General features: G+C 46.5%; 1 protein-coding gene across 4 annotated transcripts; it reads right to left on the reverse strand.

The window, feature by feature from the left end:
- Positions 1–3,203: 3,203 nt before the first annotated feature.
- On the reverse strand, positions 3,204–27,697 carry TLR6 (toll like receptor 6). 4 transcript variants are annotated; one of them, XM_008275040.4, is made up of 3 exons: positions 27,233–27,697; positions 25,446–25,476; positions 3,204–6,457 (listed from the first exon to the last, which is right to left on the reverse strand). In XM_008275040.4, exon 3 carries the CDS (start codon positions 6,391–6,393, stop codon positions 4,006–4,008), a length of 2,388 nt encoding a protein of 795 aa, XP_008273262.2. In that variant the 5' UTR covers positions 6,394–6,457; positions 25,446–25,476; positions 27,233–27,697; the 3' UTR covers positions 3,204–4,005.
- Positions 27,698–27,767: the final 70 nt, after the last annotated feature.

Here is a 27,767-nt window from a genome sequence, read left to right on the forward strand (position 1 = left end):
GAGACAGAGAGGAAGGTCTTCCTTCCACTGGTTCACCCCCCAAACGGCTGCTACGGTCGGCGAGCTGCACTGATCCGAAGCCAGGAGCCAGGTGCTTCCCTTTGTCCTTGGGGGCTTTAAGGGGGAGCCAGAGCAAGCCGCTGCTGCTGCTGTTCCATCCCGGGGGAACACGCAGTCATGCTGAACGTTTGACGTGCCCGTGATGACTGCTGCCGATGTTTGGTTCTCAGTAGGGATCCTTTCCGGTGCTGTGTGAAGACTGCCTAGTGGTAAATCCCCGGGGTTGAGTCCCTACTCTTAGGGATCCCCCCCCCCATTCTTTTTCTCTCTCTCTTCCCTGCTTCTTAAAATTTGCTACTTAAATAAACTACTTGTTTCTTTATACTACAAGGCTTGCAGAGTATTTCTTGCGGATCGAACTAAAAGTAACTAAGTCTGTGCACAGCGGACAGCTAAAAAATAATTTACTGTCACACTGTGGTTGTAGCTGGAAGTTCAAGTACGTCATAAGGATGGGGTCCTAATCCGGTACAACTTATAAGCAGAGGCACAGGGACGTGTGTGCATAGACAAGAGACCAGGTGAGGACACAGTGAGAAGGTAGCCGCCTGCAAGCCGAGCAGGTCCAACCTGGCAGGCACCTTGATCTTGGACTTCCAGCCTGCAGAACTGGGAGGAAATAACCGGCTCTTGTCGAAGCTGCCCCGTGTGTGTGTGCGGCAGACCACCAGCGCGATATGTCACCCTTCTCAGTGATGCCAAGGGGCAGGCAAGCCCATGGCCCCTACCTTTAACCCCGCCTTCCTCTCATTACAGTGGATTGAGATGGAGAGAACGCCCTGGTGGTTTATCACTCTTGCACACGCTCCTCATTCCACTGTCTTGTGCTGCCCAAGTGAGCCTTTCAGACTTTCCTGGAGCTCAGCTGTGGCCCTGCTCTTAGATTCTGCAACAGAGCTCTACATCCTGCAAGTAAAAATTCCCATTCTCAAGTTGGTATCTGCTGCTCGCAACCAGAAGAATTTGACAGGAGGGGCCGGCGCTGTGGCACAGCAGGTTAAAGCCCCAGCCTGTGACGCTGGCATCCCATATGGGCACTGGTTCGAGTCCTGGCTACTCCACCTCTGATCGAGCTCCCTGCTAATGCACCAGGGAAAGCAGCAGAAGATGGCCCAGGTGCTTTGTCCCCTGTACCCACATGGGACACCTGGGTGAAGCTTCTGGCTCCTGGCTTTGGCCTGGCCCAGCCCTGGCCATAGCAGCCATCTGAGAGGAGTGGACCAGCAGATGGAAGATCTCTGTCTCTGTCTCTCCCTCTCTCTCTGTAACTCTGACTTTCAAATAAATAAATAACTCTTTAAAAACAAAAAAAGAATTTGACAGGAAAGGGAGAAATCCTGGGGAACAAAAAACGCCTTTAGCTAAAGAAGAAGTGGGATCTCTTGTAACAGAACGTTTCATCTCCAAAACGTGTGTTTCCATGTGTGGTCCAAATGAAGGTTTTATTTAATTCTTTGTAAAAAAAAATTAAAGTTCTATATTTTCAATGTGCACAGGACTTTGTAGAAAGCATGCTGATACCATCTGAACCTATGTGATCATTTAACACCTGTGCCACCGGTTTTTGGTGGTGGTGACAGTGTTTAATCCATTCAACAGAGGCTGTAGAACAACTCGCCATATAGGAGAAGACCTAGGACGGGAAGTAGGTATTCTCCTAAAGAGCGAGAAAAGGCTACTATCGCCTGAAGTCGACCCACAGCATTTCAGTAAGGCCGGTTCACTTACAGTTAGCCCTTAGGAAACTGGCCTTTTGAAGGAAGGAAGTCCAGAAAGGAAGGGCTTTGTCTTCTCTCCCCACTGCCTTACAGCCAGGCCCTATGGTGTGTCCCTCCTTCACCCCTAAATCCTCGGAAAAGCCACAGATGCTCATGACAAAACTCATGTTAGCAACTGCACTTCTATGTCAGGATTAAAATTGAACAGCAATCCCCACCTCATTCCAAATCCTGGTTGTCCCCAGCTCAGGCCTTTCCTGCAGTGATGGGAGGAGGGAACAGGCTGCTCCATTTCCTCACTTCCTCCGTCTGCTCTGTGTGCTGGATGGCGCCAGGTCTCCAGGCAGGGAGAAGCTGCTACAGGAAGCAAAGCCAATCTCCCTGTGGTCGACTATTAGGGAAGGCATTCAGGCCATCATGCCGTTACCTCCTGCTATGGCAGAACCCAAATTCTGGCTGCTTCACAGCACACATCTGTGGGTTATTGGGCGGCTTTGGGTATACCCCACATTGCACAGGTCCATGATGCAAACAGCACATTAGCTCCTGCAGCAACCTCCCTCCAACTACCCACCACACACCACTTCCCCAACCTGGTGTCCTCACGGCTGTAGTTCCTTTGCACTAGCAGCCTGCGCTGTTGGCTGGAGTCACAACACCATGACTCAGGCCCAGCTACCGCTCCCATGTCAACATGGGCCCCAGGAAATTCAGGTACTTTTGTCATGCCTCTAATGGGAGGGCAGGTCACAGCCGCTGCTTCCTGTCTCTCATTCAGCTATTGTGGGCTGCCCAAGCCAACCTCTCTCTGAATTCTCCAGGTGGGAAGAACTCATCTGTGCATTCAACAGGTATTTGTTAAACACCCATATTTGCTAAGCACTGTTTACTGGTCCCTAGGTTCACGATGCCCCCTCGACCCCACCCCACCCCAACTGCAGGGAGCACTCACTGAATTGCTCTCAGAACTCGCACATCGCACCCCATCTGCTGCACCCAACGTGTGCACGCCCATTCCTGTGTAGTTTTCAAACTGGGGGTGGGACGCTGGAAAGGACCCCAAGCAATCTCCCCGTGGTCTGAACTCTCCACTTAATGCATCTCTCAGCTGTCTCTTGGACACAGTTTTCCAGAGGTGAATAATACGGATGGATAGTTCCTGCTCTCTTTCTTCTCCTTTATTAAGTACAGTCTGGCTTGCCTGGTCCCTCTTTTTGAAACATAGGAGCATCTACTGCCTCTTAACCAAAATTCTAAGGCAACCAGAAAGTCCCATTGAGTATCCAGGAACATATACATTTGGATCTGAGTTTCCTTGGCAAGCAGGCACGTCATGTCTTTCACCTCATCACCAACTGACCAAGGCCATATCTTCCATTTCTATAGTTTGCACGTTCATGGATTTAGCCAACTGCACACAGAAAATAGTTTAGGGAAAACTGCATCTGTATTGAACATGTACAGACATTTGTCTTTATTCCCTGAGCAATACTGTATAACAATTATGTACATAGCATTTATATTACACACGTATAAGAGTATAAGAAATAATTTAGAGATGATTTAAAGAATCCTGGGAGATGTGCATAGGTTACATTGAGCTTCTGCAGAATTTGGTATCTACAGGGGTCCTGAAACCAGTTCCTCATGGATATCAACGGATGACTCTACACACATTATTGTGCCATGAGTCCTCACAGGTTAATGAAATATTTGTGTAGCAGGGTCAAATATTAAACAAGTGCACATATGTTTGAAAACACTTTCTTACATTCAGTAACTGGAATAATTTTTTTTGCAAGCCCTGGTGATGAACAGGATGGCACAGCTCACCTGAGATCCATGAGGACCCACAGGGGGCTGCAATAACCAATGTGGGCTTCTCTGAGGTTGGCTGGTTCCTTGGTGCCATAAGCCACATATACCCCTGCTTACCAGGAATCTGCTTAGGAAAAGAGAGGGGAGAGGAAAGGTCCCAGCTGCCTGAACATTTACTCAAAAAATACTGTTTCAGTGTGACAAGGAATGTTGAAACCAGAAGAGACTGAGGTATCGATCATCAGGAAAATGGGCACCATCTTTGCCCCCCCAGCTCAGCTGAACGAGGCTTTCATTAAGGCATTCCTGAAGGCATGGGGACAGTGGAGACACGTCCAGACGGTAGCCAAACCACAGTGTCTATCAGAGTCCTAGCAAATGGGAGTTTCTTAAGTCAGACTTCCTGGTTTTAAGTTTGCACATCACTGTTTTCAGTGCCTTGTGTTAATTTCATATTAAAAGCAGCTCTAATGTTAGCCCAAAAAAGTCCCCGCTTGCTCTTCTCTGTGGGCCATTCCAGATAAGTCTGCTGTGCCATGAGAGCCCTCAGCTTATGAAACTTGCTGGGGATGCTGCTCTGTGGAATGGGCTCCAGCAAGATCAGGATTAAGTTATTGGATCCTTTATGGAAGAGATTGTGGTGAGCAAAGTAGAGCTCATAATGGCACCACTCACTCTGGACAAAGTTGGGAGACAAGACAAAGATGGACTTGTAACTCTTCTCAATGCAGTTTATGATGTTTTCCACAATGCTCTTGCCAGGAACAAAGTCTCTCTCATGGAGGCAAACCCGGATATCTTCTTTTTCTAGGTTGGGTACTAATTCACTCTTCACCCACGCAGAATCATGCTCACTGTATGAAATAAAAGCATGGAACTGGAGATTTCTTTGGAGTTCCACTAGGGGGATGTTCCGAGCCCTGTGCCGGGCCTGGGTCCACTGACACACCATCCTCAGATACCAGGGCACGTCCAGGTAGACGCAGAGGCAGGTCACGGAAGCAGCCACCAACAGCACGGTGGCCCCAATGGTGACCATCAGCAGGGCTATGTTGCAGGATAACTGAGATACATGAAAGTCCTTGAGCAGGGTTCCCTTGTAGCCTTCTGGGTAGGCACACTTATAGGAATCAGGCCAGCCCTCCGCCACCTCACTCGATAGCTGGCCCATACTTTTGATGAACTCTCTTAGCTCGCATGTACAGTGGAATGGATTGCTTCCCGCTTTTATTGACGTAATCTTCTGGCAGCTCTGGAAGAAATGAGCTGATGGATGGGACACTGCGTTGTGCTCAATGATCAGCAGAGAGAGGCTGCTGAAGGGGCCACACCCAGGGAGGTCCACGAGGGAGTTGAGAGCAACATTGAGTTCTTGCAAAGCCTCCAGGTGGGTGACATCTTTAGGAATGGCCGTTATTCTGTTATTGTGGAGATCAAGCACCTTGACCTTGGGAGGTAAACATCTGAAAACAGAGTCCGTAAGTGCATTGGAAGACAAATTTAACACCTGTATACTCCCAGCCCAAGTGCAGTTTTCCTCATGTCTCCCAGATCCTAAAGAATTCCTGCTAACATCCAGTGTTTCCAGAGACGGCATATCCTTAGTCATGAGACCTACTTTGATGAGATCTTTTAGCCCATTCTTTTGTAAGATAAGCGTCTCCAGTCTAACCAAAGTGGAACATTTTTGAAAAATACTATCTGTGAAGACATTCTGGGTAAAGTTCAAGAACTGGAATGTGCTTGGTGCCTGGGGACAAAGCATGTGTACAAAAGGTGTATCAGATATGGTTAACATCCTGATGTTCATCTCGGAAAACACCGTGTACAAGGCTTCCTGTGAAAAAAGAAAAACTCGGTTTGTAATATGTTCTATTTTCAAAGCTTTCAGTGCCGTTCTAGAATAAGTAAAATGTTCTTTGCTGATTTTTTCTATTATTGTTAAGTTGTAAATATTGAGATATTCCACGGGCTTGGGCCAAAGGTATTGAAAAACTCTAACCAAGCATCTCCAAGTTGTTTCCATGTGATTGAGGGTAAAATTCAATAAGGTTGGCCCTCTGGTGAGTTCTGATAAAAATTTAATTAAAATTTGACAGTTCTTATCGTTCAATTTAATATTGGTCAGTTGTAAGCACCCTAAAGTATTCACTGCTATTTTCACTTGGACAGAGAATAAATTATCTGGGCAAAAAACAAGGTGAAGTGTTTTTGTGTTCAGAATTTGAAGACTTTCTGTCTCACTTTCTTTCACATGATACCGTCCTAAGTCCAGAAGGAGGTAGTTCAGCTGCAGGTGAACAATTGGAAGCAGATCTGATTGTTGTAACTTTGTGGCACTGAAGCCCAAGAAATTCAGCTGTGTCCAGTTGCCAAATTCTTTGCAGATGGGTGGGACATCGAAGTCATTGAATGACAGGTCCAAGTGCTTGAAACTCACAACAGGATGGCAGGTTAGCTCCCGCAGCCGATTGTGAGATAAGTCCAAATATTCCAAATCCTGGTTGAACCTGAAAATGCTAAAATCCAGTCGCTGGAGTCGGTTGTGGGAAAGTTTCAACATTTTCAGCCTTGACAGAAAGCTGATGTCAGAGGCCTGAAGCTCTGATATGTAGTTGTGAGATACATCTAAGGCTCTGGTTTTTGGTGGCAGGTCTTTTGGAACATGAGTAAGACCTTTTTCTGACATGTCTACCGCAAATTCACGTTCCTCAGACAGCTGAATTATGGTTCCCATGATTAAGGTCACGATGCAAACAAAACGCAGGTTTCCAATAGGTTCTTTGTCTTGGTGCATGATGTGGTAGCTATCCCGAGGGGCTGCTGTTGTTCCTCAGAGAATCTTCAAATGAATGCAGCTTCTAGAAATACAATATGTATTATTAAGGCTGAAGAGTGTACGATTACTCTCAAACCTCCACTTGCCAAACATAAAATCTCAATGGTTTCTTCGCTCTCTATTGTAATTTTAACTTAACATGATACCCCCCCACACACACCGCCGCCCCCAGTTATGCAGCCTGCTGGTGCCAGAAGCAGCAATACAGATATTGCTATCAAAGCCTTGGGGTTGCGTGTTCTGACCTGTCTGGTGGTCACTGAGGACCCCCCTCTGGGCCTGGCTTGCGTCATATAATCGCACACCTCTGATCTTTTTCAGGGATGGAGCAGCCTCTTGGACAGTGTTTGTTGAAAGCGCTTAAAGGCAAATTTGCTAGCTGCAGCCACTTGGAGCAAGGAGTTCCAAGTGGAGCAACCAGAAAACAAACCAAAAAGCCAGGGAAGGAAGAGGCTGAGAAAGGAGATACACAGAAGGCGGGCTTTGGAAAGTTCCAGGTATACCAGGGAATGTAGACGTCCGTTCACACGCCCAGAGTGGGACACAGAGAAGACCTGGGCAAATCCTGACCTTGCATCTCTGGCTGATTTAAGCTCCACGCAAGCAGAGAGTGAAGGTTAAGGCAGAGTTGTGAACAGCCTAGAGCAGCAATGAACAGGTGCTCCAACACAGAGCCAATCTGCAGACAGCAGATTCCGTTTCTTGAAGTTTTGTTTGGGTTTGGTTTTGCTCCAGGTGTTTAAAGAAACCTCAGATCACTAGCTGACTACTATGCTAAGAGAACAGAATTTAATGACTACATATGAACAAAAGCATAGTCTCCAAAAATAGTTTAGAAAAGTCACTAAACAAGCTACCAACCACAGCAAGCCCTAGGGAGGGGGAGACTGATTTCTAGAGGTTGCCTCACTATAATACTAAGAATGCCTGCTTTTAAAAACTATTAGACATGCAGTGAAACAAAGTATTGCCTGTTTACAGGAAATAAAAGGAATTTAAAAAACAAAGAGAATGGACACCACCCAGCATTAAGACTTACTGTAATAAACAAACAAAAAAACCTATAAAAACAAAAAAATTAAAAAATGAAAAAAATTATAAAAAAGAAGAAAAAAATATTAAAATAAAAACAAAAAGAAAAAGCAAAAAAAAGAAACAAATAAAAAATTGTAAATAAAAAATAAATTTTAAAATACAAAAAGAAATGAAATATAATTAAAAAAAGACTTACTGTAAAGCTACTGTAATCAGAACAGTGTGATATTGGCAAAAGAACAAACAGATCGATGGACCAGACTAGAGAGCTCAGACGTAGACTGGCACAAATATACTGAACTGAGTCTTGACCAAGGAGCAAAGACAATTCAATGGAGGAAGGACAGTCATGCAACAAATGGTCTGAAACAACTAAATATCCACATGCAAAACAAACGAACAAAAAAAAAAACACATAAAAATTAGCTCACAATGGATCTAGACATAAGTGTATAATGCAAAACTATCAAACTTCTAGGAAATAGCACAGAGAATCTAGCTGACACTGGGTTTTTTAGACCCCACATCAGAAACACAATCCATGAGCGAGTATTTAGCCAATTGGTTAAGATGCCCACGGCCCATGATCAGAGTGCTTGAGTTTGGTACCATCTCTGGCTACTCCAGTTTCCTGCTAGTGCAGACCCCCGGAGGCAGGGGTGATGGTTCAGACAATTGGGTCCCTGCCTCTCACACGGGAGATTGAGTTTCTGGCTCCTGGCTTCAGCCCAGATCAGCCATTATGGGCACTGGGGGAGTAAACCAGCATATTGGAGCTTACTTGCTCACTTGCTCTCTCAAGGTTTTTTAAAATGTATAATCCATGAAAGAAAAAAATGTTCAGTTGGATTTTGTTAAAGTGTTCTGCTTTACAAACAATACTAAGAGCATGAAAAGACAAGCCACTGATTGGGAGAAATTATTTCCAGGGGCCACCATTGTGGCGTAGTGGGTAAAGCTACCACCTGTGACACCGGCATCCCGTATGGGCACCTGTTCAAGTCCCAGCTGCTCCACTGGGAGCCAGTTCCCTGCTGGTGCACCTGGGAAGACAGTGGAAAATGGCCCCAGTCCTTGGGCCCCTGTACCCACATGAGAGACCTGGAAGAAGCTCCTGGCTCTTGCCTTCAGACTAGCCCAGCTCTGGCCACTGCAGCCACTTGGGGAGTAAGCCAGCAGATGGAAGACATTCATTCTCTCTCTCTCTCTCACTGTCTAACTCTGCCTGTAAAAAAAAAAAAAATGCATGGGTTCGAGTCCAGGCTCCAACTTTCTGCTAATGCGCACCAAGAGAGGCAGAGGGTGATGGCTCCAGCAGTTGAGTTGCTGCCACCCCTTGGGAGACTTGGGTTGAACTACAGGCTTCTGGTTTCAGCCAGGCCGAGCCTCAGCGGTTGTGTTGTAGCCATTGAAGAATAAACCAGCAGATGGGAGGTTTCTCTCTCTCTCTTGCTCTCGCTCTCTCTCTCTTAACACAAGTCTCCAGGGTTCATGAAGCATTTACTGAAATTATTAGGTTAAATACATTATTAAAATAAATATCCCAAAACAGAAATTATAAAAGTCCTATTTCCAAAAGAAACTTTCTATATCACTTTTTGAAATGTTTTAAGTAACTTCTGGATCAAGAAAAATCATATTTTCTTTCTTTTTTTTTTTTTTTTTTTTTTGACTGGCAGAGTTAGACAGAGAGACAGAGAGAAAGGTCTTCCTTTTCTGTTGGTTCACCCCCCCAAATGGTCGCTGCGGCTGGTGCACTGTGCTGATCCGAAGCCAGGATCCAGGTGCCTCCTCCTGGTCTCCCATGCGGGTGCAGGGCCCAAGCACTTGGGCCATCCTCCACTGCCTTCCCAGGCCGCAGCAGAGAGCTGGACTGGAAGAGGAGCAACCAGGACAGAATCCGGGGTGCTGGCGCCACAGGCGGAGGATTAGCCAAGTGAGCCATGGCGCCGGCTGAAAAATCATATTTTCAAATACAAACATTAAAAATTATGAGAACCAAGAGGGTGGTGTGATATGCTTCTTCCTTTTGCCCTAAATTCCTGAGATGACCAAAATTATAAAAATAGAAATACTGAAAATTTACACACAGACACACAGAGGGAGATCTTCAAAAAGTTTATGGAAAATGCACATTATAAAAACACTATGCATGGGTTTCCAATTTGTTGCATCAAAAACTGATCTTTATTTCTGCTTTTCCATGAACTTTTGGAAGTACCTTGTATGTCAGTGCATACACACACACACACACACACACACAATGCACAGACAAGCAAGAAGAGAAGCCCTTAGGAGACTGAGACTAAGAGAAGCCTCTGACATCCAGAGGAAGATTGGACCATGACGGAGAGAACACTGACCCCTCAAAGCTCTTCACTTCCTCATCCCCAGAGCTTATGAATATGCCATGTGATATGGAAAGGGGAATTAACTCTGTGGGTGGAATTATGCTTGCTAATCAGCTGACCTTAACAATAGGAATATTATCCTGGACTAGTTAAGTGTGCCCAATGTAACCACAAGGGCCCTTACGTGAAAGGGGGAGGCAGAAGAGGAGAGCAGAGTGATGTGTTTGGAGAATGACTCCACCCACCATTGTTGGCTTCAAGATCGAGGATGGGGGTTGTGAACCAGGGAGCGTGGGCAGCTTCCAGCAGCCCAGGAAGGTGAGTCAATGGATCCCACTCCCTGCAGCCCCCAGAAATAATGCAGCCTTACCAACCCCTTGATTTTAGCCCAGCAACACCTATGTTAGACCTCCATCCTGCAGAACAGTAAGATCCAAAATGTATGCTGCTTAAATGACTATGTAATTTGTGACAGCAGCAATAGAAACTTAACACTGCGTGGTTTGATCCACCCTCCCAGCAAGGAGGTTGGGAAAACAAATCAACAAGCACTTTTAGAAGGAGCCTTAGATCCAGTCTGGGTTGCACAATCAAAAAGCATGACACAAGTGAACACTGTGATAAAAGGAAACAAACTCCGGTTGAGAGAGAAGTTAATATCCAAGGAAACAGACATACAAGAGCGATAGACATTTATAATAGCTATCCTCAGAAAGAGGCAAGATGCTAAAAAAGAAAGGAGTAGGAATCATGAAAATCAAGAACTTAATAATGGAAATGGAAAACGCATTGGATAAGTTGAATTGCAAAATGTCACTGCTGATGAGAAAATTACAACCAAGAAGAAGACTTTTCCCAACACTCAGCACAGTAGGCTAAAAAGATAGACCATATAAAAGAAAGGCTAAAAGAAAATGGAAGATAAGTTCATATTTAAATTCCTAGAAGATGGACTCCAAAAGAAATTGACTCCAAAAAACAGAGATGCAAGAAGGAATACCTACCAAAGGAAGTGAAATTTACTGCTAAATTTCAGTAAGTATTGATAACAAAATTTTTTAATAAGTATCTGGAACTAAAATTGCGAATGATAACAAGAAATTTGGCATGTCTGGATTGTGGGAGGAAAGGGGGAGGGTACACTGAAAGTGTGTTAAGATCCTTGCCTGGTATATGGAATATTACACAGTGGTAAAAAAAAAATGAAATCCTGTCATTTGCAAAAAAAATGGATGCAGTTGGAAACCATTTTACTTAGTGAAATAAGCCAGTCCCAAAAAGACAAACGCCATATGTTCTCCCTGATCTGTGGTAACTAGTAGAGTACCTAAAAGGTAATCTATAGAAGTGAAATTGACACTTTGAGATGCGATGATTTTTTTTTTTTTTGACAGGCAGAGTGGACAGTGAGAGAGAGAGACAGAGAGAAAGGTCTTCCTTTTGCCGTTGGTTCACCCCCCAATGGCTGCCGCAGCAGGCGCGCTGCGGCTGGCGCATTGCGCTGATTCGAAGCCAGGAGCCAGGTGCTTCTCCTGATCTCCCACGCAGGTGCAGGGCCCAAGGACCTGGGCCATCCTCCACTGCACTCCCGGGCCACAGCAGAGAGCTGGCCTGGAAGAGGGGCAACCGGGACAGAATCCGGTGCCTCAACCGGGACTAGAACCCGGTGTGCTGGTGCCGCAGGCGGAGGATTAGCCTAGTGAGTCACAGCGCCAGCCAATGCAATGATTTTTAACAGCCCTTGTCTCAACTGTTGAGGAACAGGTTTTTTCCCTTCATACTATTTGTTGAACTCCTTACTTAGTGTAGGGTTAATCTTAGGTGTATAAAGCTAATTGGAAACAGATCTTTGTAAACAATATTGGTAATGGGGGTGGGGAGGAAGAAGGATGGGAGTGCAGACAGCAGGGAGGGTAGGGTGGGAAGAATCACTGTGTTCCTAAATTTGTATATATGAAATGCATGAAGTTTATATATACCTTAAATAAAAGGTTTCTAGGTTAAAGAAAAAAGAGAGAAAGAGGGATCTTTGCCTGGGAGGAAGCTTCAGATACCAATTGATGCACAATGTTATTTGAAAAATATGTTTCAGTATGTGAAGAGTAATTGGAAAATACAAATGAAAAGAATAAATTCCAGTTATTGGAGGTAGGAAGATAAATAGAAGGTCAGAATTAAGAAACTCCAAACAATCTATGTCCTGAAGGAATAATAGCCAATGAGTAATTAGGATGTTGATGGGATTGTAAAATTAGTCTATTGATAGTCAATCTATGACAATAATACATCAATATGTCAAAGGAAAAAAATGAGTATCTCCATAGATGTTAAAATTTATTTGACAAAATACAGCACTAATTCTTGATCAAAATGCAACTGAAATTAAACTAGACAGTTAAAAGGTATGAGTATACTGAAAACTTGATAAGGAATATTTAACTTCAACCAATATCACACCCCAATGCTTTCCCATTGAAGTCAGTGCCATGGATGCACACTGTTATTTAACACTGTTCTTCCTAGAAATTCTAACCATTGTAATAAGGACAAAAATGGAAGGAAGAAATATTGGAAAGGAGAAGTAAAATTTTTTCTCTATTTTTTACATTATGTGATTACCAATGTGGAGAACTCAAAAGAAGGCATTGAAAACTGATGGTACCCAGAAGAGAATACAAAAGAGAGAGCAGCACAAAATAAATTATCTTCTGAAAAAGAACTCTAATTTTCCAAAAATAGCAGGTCATCACATAAATTATAGCATATTCATATAACTACTGTTATAAATGACCTTTAAAAATAATGAAAATCTAATTCTTTGAAAGCATGTTTACTATCTACATGTGTGTGACAAAACAGTTTATTTTTACAATATCAAAGTAAATATATACACACACACGTGGAAAATTTAGTAAGGTATATGTCAAGTTATTAACAGTTAATATCTTGGCATGGTAATATTATTGGGGGTTTTGTTTTTCCCTTAGTTCTTTTATCTATGTTTTCCAAAATGTCAGCACCAAAATTAAATAGAACGTATTATTTGCTCAGATAATTTACAAAAATATCAGTAGCCAATAATATAAATAATGTCCAATCTCATCAAAATAAAACTGTGTATTTAAACACAATAGCATGTAAGGTCTACATGAAACTGGTAATTTTGCATTGCAATTCAGTTTAGACAGACCCAGTGTCTAGAGATCATTGAATAATGAGAGTGAGCAGACTCAGGGTTCTGAGATGGGGCACACCTTAGATATTATTAAGAAATGAATGCTAGATTTATAATAGTTTTATTTGGTTATACAGGAAAATGTTCTTTTTTGGGCTGCAAAATAAAACATTTAGGAATAGAATGTCAGAGTATAATTTATTAAAACATAAAAGATATAGTGAATTTCTTACAAGATTTCTTTTAGGGCATGATTTTTTTTTCACCTACAAGTTGGGGAAATTTAAAATAAAAATTCCCAGTGTTGGGGGATGGGAACTAAAGCCAGAACTCACATTTACTTTGTAGGCAGGAATGAAAAATTCGCACAATCCTGCTAACAGATCATTTGGTCATTTATATGAATTCCTTTAAAACATGCCTGCCTTTACTTTAGCAATTCCATTTCTAGGAATATTCTAAAGGAATAATCAGAGATTCACACACACATACACCCACACACAGTCTATGAGGGTGCTCAGAAAATGCTGAAAAATTGGAAAACCTGATTTCCAGTGTGGACCACGGTTAAATCAATTGTAGTATACTCACAACATGAAATAACACGCAACTTCAAATATTGCACTCTGAAAAAAACTGCACTGTAATTTTTTTTTTGACAGGCAGAGTGGACAGTGAGAGAGACAGAGAGAAAGGTCTTCCTTTGCCGTTGGTTCACCCTCCAATGGCCGCCGCACCTATCCGAAGGCAGGAGCCAGGTGCTTCTCCTGGTCTCCCATGGGGTGCAGGGCCCAAGCACCTGGGCCATCCTCCACTGCACTCCCTGGCCACAGCAGAGAGCTGGCCTGGAAGAGGGGCAACCGGGACAGAATCCGGCGCCCCGACCAGGACTAGAACCCCGGGGTGCCAGCGCCGCAAGGCGGAGGATTAGCCTAGTGAGCCGCGGCGCCAGCCTAGCACTATAATGTTAAGTGAATAGAAGAATATAAAGCTGCATGTGTGGTAGGACTCTCCTATATATATGCACAAGATACACACCTTAGGGGAAAAAAAGAATGTGAAGAAATATACCTAATGCTAACAATGATTTTCTCTGAAGCATAGATGGATGTAACTTCCTTTTTTACACTTTCAAATATTTCTGAAATTACTAAGTTGAGCATGTTTTATAATCTCAAAAGTTTATCTCAACCTTTATTTTTAAACACTGGCAATGTAAAAAAAATTTATAAAGAAACACGTTTGTAAATTATTTGGAATACAAATACATACAAGAGGACTTCAAAAAGTGCATGGGAACAGAATAAAAGAATAAATTAAAATGTATTAAAAGATAAATTAAAATTAATTCATTAAAAGATAAATTTAGGGGCAATCATCTGGCCTAGTATTTAGATGCCCTTGTCCCAGATTTGACCTGGGTCCTATTTGCAGCTCCAGATCCTGCCAATATGGCATATCTTGGCCAATATGCCAAAACTCCAGCTTCCTGCCAATATGGACACTGGGAGGCGGTGGTCCTGGCTCAAGTAATTGGGTCCCGGCCACCCCTGTGGGACAGCCAGAGTGAGTTCATTGTTCCCGTCTTCTACCTGGTCCAAATGCCCTGGCCATGGTGGGCATTTGGAGAGCAAACCCAAGGCAAGGAGCTTTCGCTCTCTGTCCATCTGTTTCTCAGCCTGTCAAGTAAATAAATAATATTTTAAAGAGAATTAACAGCAAAAATTCGGTGGTTTTTTTGTGCATCACATGAATATAGGGAGGAAAAAAAGGCCAGATGAAACAAGGTTTATTTCAGTGAAAACAATGGTGAATAGGACTTAGAAAAATTAGAACTACAAGGGAGACCAGGAAACAGCGTTGGGGAGGTAAGCGTAGCAGAGACTGCATAACCAAGTTGACACACAGGTAGGCGAGAGAAACAGAGCTTCATTCGTCAGACTGTAGGTGAGAGAGCTGCTGGGCCCTGCGTGGCTGGAAGGTTGAGGGGTCTGTCCCCGCCCTTCCCTCTGTTGAATACGTGCTTTCCCAGAGTTCACCCTGTGCCAGTGCCGTGCTGGGCACTAGGTGCTGGGATGTGCGTGGGACGGGAACCAACATAATTCCTCCTTGCAAAAAGCTTCCGAATTAGCGACACATACAGACCAAAAAGCTATTATCACGTGACGGGGAGATGGAACACACGTCCTATTAAAAAAAAGGTAACACGTGACCAGTGCTAAATCAGTGGTGCCAACTACTGTAAGTACTACCGACAACAAAGAACCAGATATAAGAGAGAAAACAGAGCAGGCCAAAGCAGGAGAAAGGAATAACTCAAGTTAGTTTTCTTTCCCTCGCACATGTTCCCGGTTGTTTCAGATCTGCCAAAACCACATCACGTGTTTTGTTTTGTTTTGTTTTGTTTTGTTTTGTTTTCACTGTCGGGTGCAACTCATGTTTTAAAAAAACACAAAATCATTTTGCAAAGATTTCAAGGAAATGTTACCTGTTTCCTACGTAATTGTTAGTATTTTCCTGCCATCCTTTGAAAAAGTGTTGTCACTTATCAAGTGTTCTTTTTAAGAAGAGAAGTAATACCTAATTGCACAGAGAAGTATGTGCTTGCCCAAAACAAGCCCTTAGGAAAGCAGTGCCTTAGAAACGGTTTGGTGCCACCTGCCGGTCCTTCCTGCAATTACGCCCAAATTGAAATTTCTCTCTCTTTTTTTTTTTTTTTAAATTTTTTTTTTTTTTTAATTTTTGACAGGCAGAGTGGACAGTGAGAGAGAGACAGAGAGAAAGGTCTTCGTTTGCCATTGGTTCACCCTCCAATGGCCGCCGCGGCCGGCGCACTGCGGCCGGCGCACCGCGCTGATCCGATGGCAGGAGCCAGGAGCTTCTCCTGGTCTCCCATGGGGTGCAGGGCCCAAGCACTTGGGCCATCCTCCACTGCACTCCCTGGCCACAGCAGAGAGCTGGCCTGGAAGAGGGGCAACCGGGACAGAATCCGGCGTCCCGACCGGGACTAGAACCTGGTGTGCCGGCGCCGCAGGCGAAGGATTAGCCTAGTGAGCCATGGCACCGGCGAAATTTCTCTTTCAAAGGTGGTAAGCAAAACAGGTTTTTCTGGGCTGCAAACGAAACCAGTAATCCAATGTGTAAATTCACACGAGCAAACAGCTTATGAAAATTTCAGTGCCAAGGAAAACATTTTTTTCCATGGTAATATTTATTGAACCTTTTTTTTTTTTTTTTTTTTTTTTTTTTTTGACAGGCAGAGTGGACAGTGAGAGAGAGACAGAGAGAAAGGTCTTCCTTTGCCGTTGGTTCACCCCCCAGTGGCCGCTGCGGCCAGGTACTTCTCCTGGTCTCCCATGGGGTGCAGGGCCCAAGCACTTGGGCCATCCTCCACTGCACTCCGGGGCCACAGTAGAGAGCTGGCCTGGAAGAGGGGCAACGGAGACAAGAACCCGGTGTGCCGGCACCGCAGTTGGAGGATTAGCCTATTGAGCTGCGGCGCCGGCCACTACCAAGTAATTTTTAAGCATTATTTTAACTGAGTGGCATACTTTAAAATAAACCTAAGTCCACTTTGTTTTCTTTTTTTTTTTTTTACTTTTAGAGAGAATACTTCTATTTGTCATTTTACTCTCCAAATGGCCACAACAACTGGGACTGGGCCAGGCAGAAGCCAGGAGCTGGGAATTCAATCTAGGTTGACCAAGTGTATGGCAGGGAGCCAGCCAGCTACCTGAGCCATCACCAGTGCATTAGGAGGAAGCTACGGTGAGGAACTGGAACTGGGAATGAAACCCAGGGACGCTGATGTGGGACACAGGCATCTCAACCAGTGGCAGCCAACTATCTGCCTCAACACACGTGGCTTTTTTCAAATCACCTTTTCCAGGTCAGCTTAGCAGTTGATACACATTGAGCCACACCTAGAAGGAACTGCCTCCTGTTTCCCCACATTCTCATCCATATTCAGTATTATTAGATATTTTTAATTCTGAAATAATAACACTAAGATCCCATGGGGCTAATTTATTTTTTTTTTTTTTAATTTTATTTTTTTTTTTTTGAACAGGCAGAGTGGACAGTGAGAGAGAGAGAGACAGAGAGAGAAAGGTCTTCCTTTTGCCGTTGGTTCACCCTCCAATGGCCGCCGCTGCAGCCGGCGCACCGCGCTGATCCTGGCAGGAGCCAGGAGCCAGGTGCTTTTCCTGGTCTCCCATGGGGTGCAGGGCCCAAGCACCTGGGCCATCCTCCACTGCACTCCCTGGCCATAGCAGAGAGCTGGCCTGGAAGAGGGGCAACCGGGACAGAATCCGGCGCCCCAACCGGGACTAGAACCCGGTGTGCCGGCGCCGCAAGGTGGAGGATTAGCCTATTGAGCCACGGCGCCGGCCCATGGGGCTAATTTAATGATGACTTTTCTAAAGACCACTTTGAATGACTTTAGAATGATATCGACAAGGGTTGACATAAAAAGAGAGTGTCTGGTTAACCAAGAAAATTCAGTAGCCAAGTGCCCCTGCGCCCCAGAATTCTCACTTAACTGAGGTTCTACAAAGAACTGAACCCATGAGCTCAACAGTCCCCAAATCCCAATGCCTCCTATCATCTCATCTTTACAAAAAACAAGCAAAGACCCTGCAATTGGAGACTTAGAGACAGACATCCGGGTAAGAACGACTTCTGCTTTCCGGAGGAGCGAAAGGTCAGCTCCTTCCTGCTTGCTCATCCTTACTCACCGAACCCATCCGGAAGTCTGCACAGGAGCAGGGAGCCGAGGGTGTGCAAGGAGACAGCTGGATCGCAGCTGCAGTCTGTGCCACTGACAAGCCAGATGTGCGGAGTAGGCAGAAGGACGGGGCCAGCTGTGGCTCCCAGGGGACTTCAGGCAGCACCGGCCTGAAGTCCCAAGAAGACACACACATGCACACTCACTTCACTGCAGATCTGGTCACGTGGCCTGGGTGTCGTGAGGGTGTTGCATAATCAAGGTGACGTTAGGGAACAAGGAGAAAAACCATTCTTGAGGCTCTCATAAACCTGAGAAGTGCCTTAAGGGGAAGACAAAAACCCACAAAAAAAAAAAAAAAAAAAAAAAAAAAAAAAAAAAAAAAAAAAAAAGAAAGAAAGAAAAAAAAAACAGATACTAGCAGAGACACCATGGCAGCGGAACAAAGAAACACGACTGGGCTGAACTCCTCCCGGGGCCACTCAGTAAGCGTGTGGCTTTGGGCAATTTGCTAAACCTCCCTGCGACTCCGTGTATTCATCCACAAAGCGGGAGTGCTGGCTATGAATATACGGTAGCTGAAACGGGGACCGACGCAGAAGAGAAGTCACGCTGATCAGGGGTTGGGAAGTCTATGCAAACTACGCGCTTCCATACGCTGGCGTGCAGAGACTCCAAGCAATACCGCTAAGTGAAGCAAAGCTTGGTCGGCAGCAGGCGTTGGGCACGGGCATTAAGACACTGTTTGGCAGACCTGCATTCCATATCACTGCATCTGGGTTTGAGTTCCAGCTCCACTTGCAATTCCAGCTTCCTTGCTAGTACACACCCTGGTAGGCAGCAGGGGACAGCTCACGAACTTGAGTCCCTGCTACCCTGGCTTCAGCTTGCTCCAGCCCTGGTTGTTGCAGGGAGTTGGGGGAGTGAGCCAGCTAATGAGAGAGATCTAATCTTTCTCTTTCTCTGCCTTTCAAATAAATGAAAATGAATAAATAACTATTTTCTAAAAAAGAAAAGCAAGCAGTAGGTCATTATGGGGACTATGACATCATCTGCAGAAAAGCCGCCACATCTTTACCTGGGTTACCGTCTTGTTCTGAGCACTTGGCAAGTTTTAGCTCAGTTAATCCTCAGAAAGGTGCCACGAGCTAAGTACTGTCACCATCCACACTCAGCCCAGGACAGGAGCAGTTAGGTAATGGCACTGCTGGGCAGATGTGGGGTTAGGGCTTGAACCCAGGCAGTCTGGCCCCTGTGTGCACAATCATCAAACCATGGTGCCTTTGGCGATGCACCCGGAGGAGACACCCGGCGAGGAGCAGGCCCTCTGAACAGGCGGGGGTTGAGGCATGGCAGTCACTGGGACCACAGGAGCCAGAGAAGGCATAGCCCTGCCTACGCCGCGATGTGGGTTTCTGGCCTCCAGAGCTGCGAGCAAGGAGACTGCTGCTGCCCCAAGCTATGTGGACAAAGGAGGTTGAAGAATCTTACCTTTGAGCTGGCTCTGTTGCATAGCGGGTAAAGCCCCTGCCTACAGTGCCGGCATCCCATATGGGCGCTGGTTTGAGCCCCAGCTGCTCCTCTTCCAATCCAGCTCTCTGCTATGGCCTGGGAAAGCAGTAGAAGATGGCCCAAGTGCTTGGGCCCCTGCACCCACATGGTAGACCCAGAAGAAGCTCCTGGCTCCTGGCTTCAGATCAGCACAGCTCCGGCCATTGTGGCCAATTGGGGAGTGAACCAGTGGATGGAAGACCTCTCTCTCTCTGTCTAACTCTGCCTCTCTCTAACTCTGCTTTTCAAATAAATAAATAAATCTTTAAAAAAAAAAAAAAAGAATGTTACCTTTGAGCAGAGCTGAGGAAGTGGTTTTTGTTCACCATTTTACATCCCTTTATCCTGTTTGCATTTTGTACTAGGCACAGGGATAACTTTAATTCTTTAAAACCAGTGCCACAAGTGTACAAGTAAAATAATCTAGTCCAAGGCCAGCAAATGCACTGTTCCAATAGAAGCATAAACAAAATGCTGTTTTTGGTGATTTTTATTCTTTTAAAACCACCTTTATCTTTTCCCAAAAAATATAAATAAATATTAGTGGGTACCAGTAGCTTTTTCTTTTAAAAAAGTTATTTATTTATTTATTTGAAAGACAGAATTACAGAGAGGCAGAGAGAGAGAGAGAGAGAGGTTTTCTATCCGCTGGCTCACTCCCCAAGTGGCCACAATGATCAGAGCTGTGCCACAGAGCCCGCCCCCACCAGTGGCTCTGAAATGAGTTCTATGACAGTTAGCAATATCATAAAATGCACAAAGCATAGAGTAAGACTGATGAATGTTTATTTATTTTCATCTACTTGAAAGGCAAAGTGACACAGAGAGAGAGAGACAGAGAGAGAAGAGATCTTCCGTCCACAGGTTCACTCCCTAAATGGATGCAACAACCAGGACTGGACCAGTCTGAAACCAGAGCCAGGAACTCCATCTTGGTCTCCCTTATGGGTGGCAGGGGTCCAAGCATTTGAGCCATCTTCCACTGCCTTCCCAGGCCCATTAGCAGGGAGATGGACGGGAAGTAGAAGTTCCAGGACTCGAATTTGTGTATTAAATATTAACATTAAAACTAAATTTGCCTCCAAGTTAAAAAGACAAGCCACAGACTGGGAGAAGGTATTTGCAACACACATAACCATAAAAGAGTTGCTATATAACTAGGTAACATATAATAACGGGTCAAGATTCCCTACAGAGCAGTACAAAAATGACTGACTAACCGAGCGGAGAGAGGGGAACGAGCAAAGGTACAAACATACGGATAACAGAGAAGGGGCAAAGCAACAGCTCAAAGAGATGAAGAGGTGTGCGTCCCCACAGAAACGCAAGGAACCAGGACCCACCACCAGAGACACCGCTGTACACCCACCGCTGACATGGACTAAATTGAAAACAGCTAATCACAGCCGCTGTTGATCAAGACATGAGGAGCTCGCAAACAAGTCCAGATATTCAGCTTTAAACGGCCTGAGAGGAGCCAGGCGTGAGCGTTGTTTTATGTTTTCAAAGGCTTCCATCCCAAACCAACCCCGTGAGCATCAGGACCTGTACCCGCTCCTGAGCACAGCGCCCTCTAGTGGGCTTTTTTTCTCAGGCCGCCCCAGGGTCTACAGAGTGGTGAAGATGTCCTCGATGCCCCCCAGTGACTAGCAGATCACTGTACCTTCCTTCCACCCTCGAAACCTACCTCGTCGGTTGTAGTTATCTGCTAAACCCCATCATCCCGTGGAGTATTTTAGCACCGCCCCCAGTCCAGTACCACCCATTCATACTTCTAGCGACTGCAAGACCTCTGCAGAGACTCGTCCACTCCCCTGACACTCTGTCTCTGGATGATCTTGTCCTGCTAGCACCTCAGCCATGCACCCCCTTATTATAGCCTAGGTACCATCTCCGGTGGCTGCACCGCCTGCGTCATCTCCATTGCCAGCATCCCACCTCCCAGGCTTTGCCTCTGAGGCCAACCATTCCCCAGCCCCACTGCTGACCCAAAAGATCAAGGCCCAGCCCTTTCATCTACTACTATTCTGCATTCACTCTAAGCTCCCTCACTCCTCTCTCCACGTCCCAGGTAAATCCAACTACACTGAGCCTGAGTGGCTAATCAGAGCTGGAGGGAATATTTCCATGTGCTGACTGCCTCACTGGAAATTCATGACTGGGTTCCAGCCTCAAGAGGGAGCAGCGCTGGCGCCGCGGCTCACTAGGCTAATCCTCTGCCTTGCGGCGCCGGCACACCAGGTTCTAGTCCCGGTCGGGACACCGGATTCTGTCCCGGTTGCCCCTCTTCCAGGCCAGCTCTCTGCTGTGGCCCGGGAGTGCAGTGGAGGATGGCCCGAGGGCTTGGGCCCTGCACCCATGGGAGACCAGGAGGAAGCATCTGGCTCCTGGCTTCAGATCAGTGCAGCGCCAGCAGTGGCAGCCATCTGGGGGGTGAACCAACGGCAAAGGAAGACCTTTCTCTCTGTCTCTCTCACTGTCCACTCTGCCTGTCAAAAAAAAAAAAAAAAAAAAAGAGGGAGCAGCAATTCTGCCAACCACTCTTCCACACCCTTCCCTCTCTTGGACACTTCCAATCTCTCCTTCCTTCCTCACCCTGGCTGATGCTTCATTTCCACGAAGAAAATAGATGTCGTAGAAGAACATCCCCCAGACTCTACCAGCCTATCTGCACCTTCTGTCCTTCTCAGTGAACTCTAGGTCAAGAGCCAGTCCATTTTCTGTGGCTATCACAAAATCTCTGTGGCTGGTCCAATCAGCATGGTGCTGGCCTCTTGACAAGGGCCCCCTGGCTATGTCACAACATGGCAGATGGCATCATGGCGAGGAGCACATGCAGTTGTGAGAGATCACCAGGTTAGACAGGAAGCCAGGGGCCAGGTTCACCCTTTTTTAAGCAGCCTGCTCTTGTATAGGGCAGCACCCCAATGGCCTAGGCCCACCTAGGAAGGCCCACCTCTACACTGCCTCACTGGGGACCAAGCTCCCAGCCCACAAACCCTCAGGAGAGATGGTTCAACCCTACCCAAACCATAGCATCCTCTTTCCACTGCATCAGTTTTCTGCTCAACACCTTTCCTTATTATTCCAATTAGCACACAACGCTACAATTTTTTTTTAAATTCCACAATTTTTTTAAAGTCCTTCCTTTGAACCCAAAACCTCCTCCCCCTGTTTACTCCAAAACCCATGGAAGAGCTGTTTTACCCACTGTCTCTAATTAATCTCTTCCCATTCTCTCAAATCCACTTCAGTAAGGTTTCCCTCCCCACCACTCAAGAGAAATAGCTTTTTTCAAGGTAACTAAATGACCACCATATTCCCAATGGTTGATTTTTCAATTTTAACCTCATTGAAACATCAGCAGCATTTAACACAGTAGGAAGATCTCGAAAAGCTTTCTTACTTGTTTCTTGGGCCCCCACGCTCTCCCTTCCCACTCTCCCCCCCACCCTGATTTTCCTAACTCATTGATGTTCCTTCCCAGGCTCCTCTGGGTCCCCCTTATCTCTCTGACATGGAACACCCAAAGCTCAGTCTGCAGCCTCTTTGTTTTTTCAGCCCATGCTCCGTCATCCTGGTCCATGACTTGAGAGCCATCTATTTGCTTGGACAGTCTCCAGCCCAGACTCTCACACCTACCTCCCTGCTAAACCATTCTTGTTGAAAACCAAACACTTGAATACTCACTGCCTCACTCCCAGAACTGCCTCTTCTCCACCCTTCCTCATCTCTCTCTCTCTCTCTCTCTTTTTTTTTTTTTTTTTTTTTTTTTGACAGGCAGAGTGGACAGTGAGAGAGAGACAGAGAGAAAGGTCTTCCTTTGCCGTTGGTTCACCCTCCAATGGCTGCCGCGGCCGGCGCGCTGCGGCCGGCGCACTAAGCTGATCCGATGGCAGGAGCCAGGTACTTATCCTGGTCTCCCATGGGGTGCAGGGCCCAAGCACTTGGGCCATCCTCCACTGCACTCCCGGGCCATAGCAGAGAGCTGGGCTGGAAGAGGGGCAACCGGGACAGAATCCGGCACCCCGACCAGGACTAGAACCCCGTGTGCCAGCGCCGCAAGGCGGAGGATTAGCCTAGTGAGCCGCAGCGCCGGCCGGATGCCTCTTTTTTTTTTTTTTTTTTTTTTTTGTGACAGGCAGAGTGGACAGTGAGAGAGAGGTCTTCCTTTGCCGTTGGTTCACCCTCCAATGGCCGCCGCGGCCAGCGCGCTGCGGCCGGCGCACCGTGCTGATCTGAAGGCAGGAGCCAGGAGCCAGGTGTTTTTCCTGGTCTCCCATGGGGTACAGGGCCCAAGCACCTGGGCCATCCTCCACTGTACTCCCTGACCACAGCAGAGAGCTGGCCTGGAAGAGGGGCAACCGGGACAGAATCCGGCGCCCCGACTGGGACTAGAACCTGGTGTGCCGGCGCCGCTAGGCGGAGGATTAGCCTAGTGAGCCGCGGCACCGGCCCGGATGCCTCTCTTCTTCCTCGGAGCGATTGGTGACTCCTTTCTCTTCTGCTCAAACTCTATAGCGAGTCCATAAGCAAACTGTGCTGGGCTTTTCTCACACCCCTTCCACTCCGGTGGCAGTGAAAGCCATCTTCATCTCTCACATGGATAACTGCCATGACCCCCTAACTGGCCTCCCTGTCTCCACCAATCCCTCCACTCGCCCATCACATGCAAACATCCCAGCTAGATGAAGGTGCTAGAAATACACTACAGCTCCTACTTGAAAAGCTGTAAAACTTCCCTTCTCCTCTAAAGTAGGGACCTCCAATCCCAAGTGAGGCTTGCAGGGCACTGACTCCACCTGGCCTCTCTCCTCTCTGGCCTCATCTCCTTCCACTTGGCCTCACCACACTGTTCCCACACTGGTCTTGAAGTTCACTCTGCCCAAGATTGTCCCCTGGTGCCACCACTGCTCACTCCCTTCCTTCCCTAAATGTCCACTGGGATGTCCTTTCATCACCCAGGCCTGCCCTCAGCATAGCTGTGCCCACTCAGCATTCCCGACACCCTGCAGACTCCACACCCTTCCTTATTCCGCTGCTGACAGGTTGTCTTGTTAAGGTCTGTCTCCTTCTCTACCAAATGTGAGTTCTTGCTTCGATCCTCCTTGTCTTCCAAGTTCCTAGAGCAGTACTTGGTGCAGAGTTCATGCTTTTAGAAGTTCTGTCCAATAAATGGCTGGACCACAATAAAAGGCAGTTTGCCAATGTGTGGTAGAGGTGGCCCAACAGTTCCATTTCTGGGACACAAAGGGGGTCAGTGTCTGGCATAGTGGTTAAGACCCTGCTTGGGATGCCCACATTCCTTATATCGGAGTGCCTAGATTCAAGTTCCAGCTCCCAATTCCAGCTCCCCGCTAGTGCACACCCTGGGAGGCAGCAGGGAAAGGTTTAGGTGGTCCTCATGTGAAGGAGTGGCATTGAGCTCCTGGCTCCTGGCTCCAGCCTGGCCCAGGCCCAGCTGTCAGAGGCATTTGGGGAGTGAAGCAGGGGATGAAAGACCTCTCTCTCTCTCTCTCTTTCTCCCTCTCGCTCTTTCTCCCTCCCTCCCTCCCTCCCTCCCTCTCTATAAAAATACATAAATTAATTAAATAACTGAATTTTAAAAAGAAAATACATACAAAGATATCCACAGCTATTTAGGTGTAATTGAATGAAATATGAAACATATCAAGTGTCCATCAGTTGAGGTATGGATAAATCATGGCATATTCATACAATGAAATACTATAAAGACTTTGAAATGAATGTCCCAGAACCACAAATGTGGACATGGATGATTGTTAAACCCGCATGGGAGACCAGGAGGAAACACCTGGTTCCTGGCTTCGGATGGGCGCAGCGCGCCAGCCATAGCGGCCATTTGGGGGATGAACCAAGGAAAGGGAGACCTTTCTCTCTGTCTCTGTCTCTCTCACTGTCTAACTCTGCCTGTCAAAAAAAAAAAAAAAAAAAAACCAAAAAACAAAACCATAATGTTGAATAAACAAGTGTACGGAATGTCATTTATAAAATTTGAAAACATTGAAAAACAACCCCAGGTAGGTTTACAGGTGAGGATCTGTGCAGAAAACATGAAGAATCATGGGAGGGGAATATTTCACAGCAACCTCAGGACAATAGCTACCTGCAGGGAAGGTGACACGTGCGAGCGACAGGGCTCCAGACTTACCTGTAGCATTTTTTTCTTTTAAAAGAAGGCTCTAAAATACAAGCAAAAGAAAAAAATGTTAAATCTAGGTGTCGTTCTAGTACTTTTTACTAAGAACAAATAAATGCTAAGTATTTTTTTTATTCTCCACTTTTCTATTTATTTAAAAAAAACTCCAGGATCATTTAAATAGATTTTAAAAGCTTAAGTTGCATGGAAACCACATGTCTGAAGTAAAAACCTGCTAGGCCTGGAAGCAGTTCCATTTCAGCCAAGGACATGATTTGTAACCGGCACAAACAAAACAAAACAGCAAAAAAGCCCTTTGTTGTTAGGACTGCTTGGTTGCTACTGCTTATTGGGTAGGTGTGATTTGGGCCAAAAGATAAAAGGAATCAATCCCTTTAAACGGGGGATGTCTTATTAGGCTGCTGCCATTTGGCAGGGCAGAGACAGGAGATGTGGCCAAGACGCTTGCTGTCTGTCTGCAGGCAGGTACAGAAGCCCCAAGCAGGGCTGTTGTTACTGATGGCACACCCAACACACCTGTTACCCCTGGACCACAGCCTGCTCACAGAACCGGAAGGCATGGTACAGAGGGCTGCGCTCTACCTTAGAGGTGGAAAACTGAGCCCCAGAAGCCAAATGTTAGCATTCTAAACCCTGGCATAACTCAAAAAGGTTGCTAGCCATGTGGAGCAATTTCCACCCACACTCACACCAAGTAATCTTCCAGATTTTCTGTGAATAGACAACAAATATTGATTGGCTTCGTTTTTGAAGTTTAATATGGAAAAGATAATGAAGGAATTGGAAATGATCAGTAAGAAGATGATTGAAGACACTTGATATGGACTTACTACAAAGTATAACACGGGGGCCGGCACTGTGGCATTAGGGTTTAAACTGCTGACTGCCATGACAGCATCCCATATGGGCGCCACTTTGAGACCCGGCTGCTCCACTTCTGACTCAGCTCCCTGCTAATGCACCTGGGGAGGCAGAGGGAATATGGCCACTGCCAGCCATGTGGGAGGCAGGTGGAGTTCTGGGCTCCTGGCTTTGACCTCGACTGTTGCAGCCACTTGGGGAGTGAACCAGCAGATGGCAGATCTCTTTTTCTCTCTGTCTGCCTCTCACTCTTAACTCTACCTTTCAAATAAAAAAGAGAGAGAGAGAGAGATCTTCCATCCACTGGTTCACTCCACAAATGGCAAGCTTAACCCATTATGCCACGGTGTTGGCCCCAATAAAGAAATCTTTAAAGTATATACATATATATTATATATATATATAATTTAGGTCTTAGAAGAGTGGCTTTGATATGTATTCACCAAGGAAGATGGAATATAAGGAGGGGAAAATGCACAAAAATATGTCAATATCTGGCCATTTCTATTAAAAGCAGCCCAAAGTCTGTGTGTGTGTGTGTGTGTGTGTGTTAATCCAAGGTTAGAAAAGCCACAGTAGAATCCACCTACTATTTAAATATGGTAGTGCTATTGGAGGGGAGAGAGCAAAGCCATACTTCTTTTAAATATTCTGATTGGTGATTTTTTTGAAAGGAGAGCGTGCGGTTGGGGAGAAAGAGGAGAACCAGGCCGTGGGCAGGTCCCCTGGAAGCACTTCCCCCGACTCTCCCGAAGCGCACGCACTGACAGGAATGGCTCACACACACGCGCGCATTCCCACCGAGCACTGAGTCACAGAAGGAAAGCACACGGGTTCCTTCCATGCCAACAAAAACTTTCAGCGGCTGCAGCATGTGACAGCTCCAAGTCCCGGTGCTTTCTCCGCCAGCCACTTACTGCGGGTCACTCAGCTCGCTCCGGCGCCGGTCCCGGTCCATGCACTTGCCCGGCGGGTGGTTTACCGAGGCTGCACTCGCAGACGCGGGTGTCCTGCGCCACGGCGAATGCCCGGGGGCTTTGACCCACACTCCGCACCCAGCCCTCTACAGGTGTTCAGTGGCCGTCTGCGTCTGCAGCTCCTGACACTCCCACCGACCAGCTAAGGAGGCAGCGCCGAGGCCACTGGCGCTCGCTGACCTTGCACTTGAACTTGACTCTTCCCCGTGGAGACTGTCGATTTTCTTGGCGCTTCCAAAAGAAAAGGCATCGGCGAATCCCGAAACCCGCCTGGGCCGGACTGCACTCACCCCCGGCCGGGCCCAGTGGCGCAGAGCCTGGACAAGCACAGCTGCCCAGCTGGCTGGGAAAGCGCAGCCTGGGGCCCGCCCCGCCGGGACCAGGGAGCTCTGCCCAGGTCAGGACGGGGCGGGGCGCCTGGGGGCGGGGCCTCTCGGCAGGCCGCGGGGCGGGGCAGGGCTCTCGGGGGCGGGGC

Source organism: Oryctolagus cuniculus, chromosome 2, assembly GCF_964237555.1.
Source record: "Oryctolagus cuniculus chromosome 2, mOryCun1.1, whole genome shotgun sequence".
Classification (NCBI taxonomy): Eukaryota; Metazoa; Chordata; class Mammalia; order Lagomorpha; family Leporidae; genus Oryctolagus; species Oryctolagus cuniculus.

Excerpts from the sequence above, each read along its gene's own strand:
- TLR6 (XM_008275040.4), bottom strand. The coding sequence starts at position 6,393 with ATGCACCAAGACAAAGAACCTATTGGAAACCTGCGTTTTGTTTGCATC.